General features: G+C 40.7%; 1 protein-coding gene across 1 annotated transcript; it reads right to left on the minus strand.

Moving 5' to 3' along the window:
* Positions 1-1,610: 1,610 nt before the first annotated feature.
* Positions 1,611-6,063, minus strand: tmem72 (transmembrane protein 72; the record flags this gene model as incomplete). Its single annotated transcript, XM_083897243.1, has 5 exons — positions 1,611-1,999; positions 2,091-2,230; positions 2,406-2,477; positions 3,196-3,262; positions 5,988-6,063. 5 exons carry the CDS (start codon positions 6,061-6,063, stop codon positions 1,611-1,613), a joined length of 744 nt encoding a protein of 247 aa, XP_083753369.1.
* Between the last annotated feature and the right edge of the window lie 3,341 nt (positions 6,064-9,404).

Below are 9,404 nucleotides of genomic sequence, written 5' to 3' on the forward strand. Positions count from 1 at the left end.
ACCCATCCTGTTTTTGTGCCTGGATCTGCCATCTAGGAAACTATAGGGTGGGAACAAAAGCTGTAGGAAGTCAGTTTTTCTCTCTCTCTCTCTCTCTGCCTGAATAAGATTTATGATTGAACATGCATCAGAGGAAGTAAGTTGTTCCAGCAGCTGAACAACTTCCTCACCGAGAACAGCTCATTTTTACAGGATGCGCATAATGACAAAGTTGGTGTTTGCATCTATGGAAACACTGACATGGTTTCCTTCCCCTCTGCTTTTTACTGGGTCACTCCGTCTAATTGAGCAGATATCTTTGTGAGCGGGTACAATGCAGTGCTGATACTGACCCAGCGAGCGGCCTCACCGAACTCAAAGACTCTCTGTTCTCGGGTTAAAACACCAGAACATCCTCCTCCCTGCTGACTGCTCACATGCTTTGATGATCAGTGCGGAGAGAAAAAAACACTCTCAAGAGATTGAAAGAATGAATGACACCATGTAGCTGCAGGGGTTTTTAACCCAGTGGTTTCACCCATAGGCCTTTTCTGTGTTTACAAGTCTGCTGTCTGAGCCCTGCAGGTCTCTCTCTCTCAGTGAGGTGCTTTGTGATGAATGAGGCTTTTTTTTGGTTGTTGCTTGTATTGATTTTCTCCTTAGCTTTGATGCTGCAAAGAGATTGCCTCTTTAGAAGACATACTACTGCACTGTATACCTGCAGTTAAAGAAACAAAGGACGGAGGGAAAACTGTGTGTGCACTCTGTGAGTGTGTGTCTGTGCTTTAAAGGCACAAAATGGCACTGATTTGTGACCTGAAAAAATATATTTTTTTCATACTTGTGTTTTATCACAAATATGATAATTTCAGGCTTTCTTCATGTATAAAAGCTGATGCACTGATTATGTTTGGTGTACAGTGGCACAGTTTTAGTGAAACACGGTGCTCCGGTGGATTAAAATGTTGTGGCGCGCCGCTCATCACCATAATCACACCCTCTCACTCCTCCTCCCGGAAAGCCCCCGTCTCCATGGTCACCGAACGCACACGACAAACGCACACAATGAAGGAGACTTGAGTGCGACTGACACCTGCACAAGCCGCTGTATAACGTCTGCTCTCGGTCACATTTGCACGCGCTTTCCACTGAAGCCGAATTAGGGGGAAACGGTTGATCTAATTTATTTTGGCGTATGAATAATGCATGAGACACTAACTGGATTGGATCGCGCAACATTTAAACGTCTGCTCCCAAATCAACGAGCTCTCAGGCATAAAGCCACCCACATGTAATGAAGAATCAAATTACTTCATTTATTTTAAGTAAAAAATACATCAATATAGATTTTTTTTTTTTTTTTTTTTTCAGAGATTTGTTTTGAAATTTAACATATACAGATGAAATAAAAACAACAATTTCATATTATATTTGTACAATTAGCCGTAGAGAATACATACATTTTTTATTTTTTTACAATTAAAATTGTATAATTTATGTTTATATCACATATTTTATTGGGGGGTATTTCCAGCACCTGCTATTTGCACCCAGTCAGCACAACTCGAGCTTTCCATCATGTGATATCAGCAAAGAGCATATAGTCTGAGCTCTTGGGCTGGGGGGGGGGTTCAGTCAGTAATCATAGGTGCCGTGTCTGAGGTGGTGTCTGCAGGCTCGGCCTCACAGTAGCTCTCCATCTCCTCCATCTCTCGCTCCACAGGCTCCTCCCTACCTCTGAGGCACATCAGCCTCCTCTCCTTCCACCTCCTCCTCCTCTTCCTCTCCCCGTCTACGTCTTTGGGCGATGATGGTGTCTGCTCCTGCGACTGCAGCATGGCCTGGACGCTCTCTCTTCTGTCTCTGGCTGTGAGGGCCGCTTGTGCCGCTCTGTTTCCAGTCTCCGGCACACAGACCGTGGTCAGGCCTTGGTCGCTGTCATGTGGCCTTTTGTGGGTCTTGGTATTTGTTTTTTTGCTAAGTATGAAGTTGAAAATAGCCGTCACCAGAAGCATTATACCTGGAAGTCGAGCATATGTTTACATTTTTAAAGGCTCTTTTTTTTTTAAAGTATGCCAAATTATCTTTCAGGGTCCTTTCATTACATTTACCTGGGATAACTGCATGCCACACCAACACGGGGTGCAAAAAGCAGACCACTGACATGATGGAGTAATAGAGGAACTTGTGGAAGCCTCCGATGCGAGCCATCTTCCCCCACAACACAAATAGCTGCCAGTCTGGAGGAAAGCTGCAGAGATAAAGAGGAAGAAGGGGAGGAAGCAGACAGGCCTATTGTCATGAACACAGCCAGGCAGAAACAATATCTCCACAGATTGAAATTCATACTATTTCTCAAAAATGTTTCAGGCCTAACAAAAAAAAATTTGCATTTAGTATCCATACACAATATGTTGTGTACTTACGGCAGACACATGAACAGGAGAGCGTCCAGAAAGTAGGCCATCTCAAAAACCATGATGGCGACCGCTGACACTCTGCAGGAAAGCCAAATGAAAGTGATGCAGACTCGGCGATAACATCAGGAGCACGTCTTCAGAAATAATGTGAAATGGATCTTATAATGTGTCGCTGAAGAATTGCATTACAACTTATCCTCAGGAGAAAAAAATGTTAGTGGGCAAGACTTCACCTGCCCCGTGACAGAGATACCATAATTTGTACAATAGTTTTGGCATTTGAAAATCTATGACAACCATGAAGTGGAAGCAGGAAAATACAGAAAACTAGGTTTATACCATCACTGTACACCATCTTTTTTGAAGAGCTTTTGCTACATTGTGTTTCCGTGTCTCCCTGCGTGCAGCATTCGTCTGAATCTGTACAGACAATAAACAATCGAGCATCCCTATGGTTTCCTATGGGAGATGTTTTCCTGTGCCTCTGTGGGAGTTTGGCTTTGAGCCTGCAGAGACAATACAAATCCTTACAGAAAGGACCGCGCTCATCTTTGCCCTCTGCACCTTGCTTCATCCCTCTGTGTCTTTCCCTCATATGTCTGTTTGTGTATCAGCACTACATGATCAATTATGAAGGTAATATAATACTGTCACTGTTTCCTCAAAGCCCCACAGGCCACACATTCTTTGCCATATTGAGATCCAGATGGCTTATTTGTGCCTCAACTAGGTCAGAGTCGGGAATGGCTTAGAATAGATTTTTTTTTTTTTTTATGAGGAAGATGAGAAAGCTTACAGGAGGTATATGCCGAGGCTCGTGAATTCTCCTCGATGAACGGTCTCCACTCCCACGGCACACAACACTGAAACAGAAACAGGTGCAGTGGTTTTTAGATTCTGTCCACCAGATGTCAGACTTACTTCATGATTTTCTCCTCAGTGTCAGGCTGCAGTTATAACATTTCTCCATGATGCTGCCTTTCTGTTACTGACACATGTGATGCTCCTTTGTTAGTTTCTATTTTTATTTTCCAAAGCTGTTTTGTCTGAGCTGATTGTGTGTAAGTATGAGATCAGAGCCATTTTTACCCCCCATCAACTAAGGTAGACTGAACTGAGCCATGGTTTACACTCAGGTCATAGTATATATATGAACTGATGGTGTGTTATTATTCGAGAACACATTATTTTAGTAATTGCAGCAATTGTTTCTGTCATGGTCAAATCATTTTTTGTTGCCTAATAGCTTACTCATGTTTGCAATCATGATATTCAAGTCTGCAGGTGAGCTCATTTTCACCGCATGGACATCTCATATTTTCTGCCACTGGAACAATCATTACATTCTGAGAAGTGGCCACTAAATATCATGTGATAGCAGTTACTTTGCTTAATGAACATACATTAAAACAACTTTCCTTTTATTTACCTACTCATTCTATTTGCAACCAAGTTTCCTGTTTATGTTCTTCTTTTTAAAACGGATCAGCTTGGCTTCAGTGTTGCAATTTACCTTATAAATGTGGGTAAATCAAAGAAAAATGTAATTGATTTACTGAATTAATCTGCTTCTGCCTCATTTTTAAACTAATATTTTAAAGATAGAGTCTGGCATTTTGAGAAATATCTTTCTTGATGAGAAATAAGAAAAATAACCAACTCTGCCTGCTGTAAAAATTTCACTAATTTACTTTTTATTTTTTTGCGGGTTATATGGGACACCCATGCTAAAAAGCATCGTCTAAATCTCTGTATCTCAATATTCTTACAGCCCAAAACAACACGGGAAACAGATATTACGTGACCATCCATGCACAAGGAACAGCAGTGGCGACAATAAAGAGCAGGGTAGAGCTGCAACTAACGATTATTTTCATAATCGAGTAATCTGCCGATTATTTTCTCGATTAATCAAGTAATCGTTCTGTCAAACCTGGAAATAATGAGCTTCTGAAATGTCTTGTTTTGTCCACAAACCAAAAATTGTTGTCTGTAGCAAAGAAACAAAGAAAATATTCACATTTAAGAAGCTGAAACAATCCGAAATCTTGTTATAATCATGAAAAACACCTAAAAAACGATTAATCGTTTGTCAAAATTGGTCAAAATACATTTTAAATTCAAAGTATATTGTAATTGAGTCGTGTCTGATATGAACCAGAAAAGATGAGGAAGCAAATGTGGATGAGTACGTTATCGTATTATAAGGTCTTCATTTCTGCCTCTCTGGACAACATCTGTTCTGTTTAACAAGAAAAACTAAACATATACACAGCAGAAATTATGAATTTTAAAAACAAAATGCATTAAAGTGGCTGCATATCCTATATTGTCTGTAACATCCGAGCAAGGCTGCTTGTTTTCCGTCTTGAACTTTGCACAAACGCAGCCTCTAACTGTTTCCCTCTGCTCACAGTGAGTCTTCATGTACGGCCAAGATAAGCAGTCGCTGGATGTTTATTTGACAAACAGATATCGAGACGGTTATCCACCCACTCGGTAAATCGACATGAAACGCACAACGCTATATACTATTCCTTTATTGTGAAATCTCAGCTGCTGGAAGCAGAACACACACACAAACACACACACGGAATGACATGAAATTAGATAACAGCAATGTATTAAAGACTATAAAGCAAAAGCCTATTTTTGTACCCAATCTTTCCCAGCGAGGTATGAGGTAAGAGGTAAGCGTGGTTAAGTGGTGATCGCCACCGAACACATGGAAGCAATTTCTCTGGCCCTGCTTACCAGAAATTCAGAGATAGAATCTGCACCAGAGGGAAATCAAGAGAAAGTAGCTAAATGGCTTCTGGTAGTTTATAGTGTGAGAAGACTTAGCCGTATACAGTATATCAAGTGTGCATAATTAGCTGAATATGCACATGCTGGTCATAAAGCGATATTATAGAACACACACAGGAGCAGACAATAAACACACAGAATAATGCACAGAATATCCATGCTTCATACAGAGTTGCTGCATCTGTTTGACTTTAAGTAGAGGAGGAGGAGGGGGGGGGGGCTCCTACATTTTTTTTGGAGCAACCAGAGAGCTATTTTCCCCGATTATGATTTAATGTGGCAAAAAAAAGAAGAAGCAGGATGCAATCTATCCCAGAAGGGACAATGATCACAAGGTTGTGTGTGATCATGTGTGTTCTTTTATGTTTATATATATATATATATGAGCTTAAGAGATGGGTTAGTTTTCTCTGAAGTCCTGATTCTGACACTGTAATGTTTCAGGTTCATGAAATGCAACCCCCTTCCCCCCCACAGGAGAGCTTGCAATGTTTCTGAAAAATGTGACACTTTGGAGACTTTGGTGAGAGTCGGCCACTGCGGGGGGAAGAAAATATGAGGGACTCACATCATGTGGCATCACGCCATCTAGTAAATGAAATACATTTCTGCCTCTGCAGCTTTTAAGCCCTTATTTATAGTTTTACATCATCTCTGACTGACCAGCTGCAAGTGATTTGGATTATATTCCACCTATGGTGCAGTATAATCGAAAACAATACACGATAAGGGTGACTTTTGTCATGTTATATATGTCTTGTGTTTGCGTTTAAACCATACCTGTTGCTGTTGAAACACCGAGGATCCTGCAAGCGCACTCCACTACAATCCACCACGCGCTCTCCAAGTTCCCCATGACCTCAAAGACTTTGCCTCATCAGTGTTTAAGAATGCACCATCTGCACCAGACCTAGTCACAACTAAAATAGTATTTCAGACTCATAGTTGGCTTTCCCCTGGACCAATGGTTGGTGGTAAAAAAAAAAAGAGTTAAAGTCCCATAAAGTGCCATGATGTAGAGCCTGTGCAGGACGAGTTTACCACAGACATGTTTGTGACTCAGTGCCCCTGTTGCACCAATAACTGCTAATCACACACACACACACACACACACACACACACACACACACACACACACACACACACACACACACACACACACACACACACACACACACACACACACACACACACACACACACACACACACACACACACAGCTCCTTTAGCATTCCACCGTGCTTGTCAAGGTGAAACGGCTCAACTCGGGGTCACTCTTGATATCCCATTTGTCATTAGGGCTGGTTAAAAATTACACAAAACCAACACACTGCCCTTGCACAAGCGTATAAACACATAAATTCCAAAATTAGTGGCGCCCAATTTGTATACAACCTTGAACTGTTGAGCTGAGATCAGTTGCAGTGTTTAAAAGAAAATCTTGTTTTTCCTCCTGTGTGATTTCACGTTTGCTGTGTGGATTTTGCTGATTTAGTGTAATCCAACGAAGTGTAATAGTGTAATACGAAGCCTGTTTCAACCGGAGCGAGTGCTGACAAATTAAGCTGCGGTCTGTGCCGGTGAAGAATGAGCAAGTGTTTCACGCTTTCAGTGTGCAGTTTATGCGACACTGAGTCTATGTTGTGAATTGTGTCATAATGTGCAATGGGTGTGAGACTTAAAGGTGCATTATGTAATAAATCTAAATCAACTGGCCATAAAATCCTCCTAATATGTCACAGAGACTCAGGAATAATATTCATATAACAAACTGAACTCACCAACAACAACAGTACAGCCAAAATATTTGCATTAAAAAAATATTTTGCAGACTGCAAATCATGTTTATGTTTTGAAATCGTGTTTTGGCATGTGGCGCCACCTACCGCCGTCTACCAATCATTGCAGTCAGTAGAGTCTCAGCTGCCGAGCAACCACGGGTTGCCAGTTACGTCAGTAAACGAAACCTAAAAGACCTCGGTATTTTGCATTTGAATGTAGTGACCGTTTTTGGCCACATTCTTACATATGGCACCATGAAGTTACAGTGTCCGTACAATACAATGCAGATGTTGCATTTGAGTGATGTGTGCTTACAGCAGACACATAAACAAGAGGGCATCCAGGAAATAGGCCTTCTCAAAAACCATGCAAGTACAAACTGTGATGCTTTGACACACACACACACGTGCTTAAACGCAAGCCCACATCATGGGTAGGCCTAAGTTTGGCTGAGGTGTAATCTTGTTCAGGCGCAGCAGAGACTTACTGGAGCGAGCAGTCAGAGTCACAGCGCTCACACACTTGCCCACTCACACTCAGTGACTCCTGCTAAGGGACAAACTAAGCCGGGCAAATCTCCTTAAATCTCGAACAAAGACACTTGTGTTTTTGAACTCGTTCCACCAGTTTACGGATTAGCATTCATATCATTTGGAGCATTTATGCTATAGAGTTCATATAAGTGGTTGTGCAAAAACTATTGGTATTACATGTGTAATGATGAATGATGCCTTGTTGTTTTGTTTATTTTCTTACCTATTATTGTATAGCTCTGTAAAACTGTAACTATATGATTAATTATGTAAATACATTATGAATACATGCAGTCATGCATAAAGTACCTAAAAGGAATACTTGGTTAAAAGTGCAAGTATCTTTACTGGAAAATGACTTTGGTAGAAGTTGAAGTCACTTTTTATAATCTTACTTCAGTAAAAGTCTTGTACTTTAGTTTTAAAAGTATGTAGTAAGTGAGGATTTAGGATTGTGCCATGTGGTAGGATGAGTTGTCTTTCAACTGGAAGGTTGTGGGTTCAATTCCTGACTCTACTCGTCTATATGTTTCCTTGAGCAAGACACTTAAGCCCATGTTGCAGTGTGAATGGGTATGAATGGTAAAACTATTAGTTTTATTTGGTAGTAACAAAGATAGTTAGAGGAAATGTAGTGGAGTAAAAGTACACCTTGCTAGAAATATAAATAACTGTGCTCAAGTACATTAACAAAGTTATACTCTGTTACTTCTAATAATCATCAAGAAATCAGGAAAATAATTCTTAATGAAGTCACATACATGTAGGACACCATTGCACATGGCTATTATGACAGGAGAATAAGCCTTAATACAAAATATGCCACAATAATGAGTCACAGTATTGTGATCATTGCTGACATTAACTGTACATTTTTGAGTTTTATGGCTACTGTCAACGTGTGCCAGAGGGTTGAACGGCTGAAGTACTTTTTGACTGATTACCCGCGCAGTGAGACTGTGAAACTGTAAATCTACTGTTACAGTATAAATAAAGCCTCCTGTTTTCATTTGGTCTTTGTGCAGCTACGTGACCTGTAATCGCTATAAATGTTCTGGATCTCCTCTCAACACTCAGCTGACCATCTGACCTCTCTCTCTCCTCCCAAACTTCCACTGGCCTGCTCACACTTTCCGTTACCAAGTAATCATCTCTGCTAACGCCTCCTCACCTCTATCATCATCATCATCATCATCATCACGGCATTAACACCGTTCACACCCCTCCTTTCCCTCCTCCTCTGTGCCCATGTGCATTGGACTATAGATTAGCCGTGTCTTTCTTGCGTTCTCCTCCTCCTCATGCAGCCTCTCAGTCCAGTGAGGGTGTCTGGTGCCTGTCAGAACCAGTAAAAACAGCTCTAATTGTAATTACAGCAGCAGCTTTATTACCCTGCGCCACTGCAATCTCTCCATAATCACCTCCTACAGGCTATTTCATCAGAAAGCAGGAGGAGGGCTGTGAAAGATCCCTCAGTGCTTGATTATGTTCGGCAGAATGCATTAATATTTCTTACGACATTAAGATAAAAGGCTCGTTGGACGCACTGTGACTTGTACACAGTTTCGTATATGTGCTTTTTTTTGTCACCTGGTACCCCCTTCACAGCAGGGCTTTATTATTAAATTGCAGGGAGCCATCTAGTGGTTCAGAGGTGTCGGTACACTGCAGCCCTGAAGTGATCTCATGGTCATAAATTGGTTTAATTTGTTATACGGTACGAATCGGTTTAGGTATTTACTGCTGATACTGACCAGTAACAAAAAGTACATATGTGTGTATATATATATTTATGTATATATATATATATATTTATGTATATGTATATATGTATGTATGTGTATATATATACATATAGATTTATGTATATGTATGTATGTAT

The sequence above is a fragment of the Microchirus variegatus genome, assembly GCF_963457635.1.
Source record: "Microchirus variegatus genome assembly, chromosome: 11".
Lineage (NCBI taxonomy): Eukaryota > Metazoa > Chordata > Actinopteri > Pleuronectiformes > Soleidae > Microchirus > Microchirus variegatus.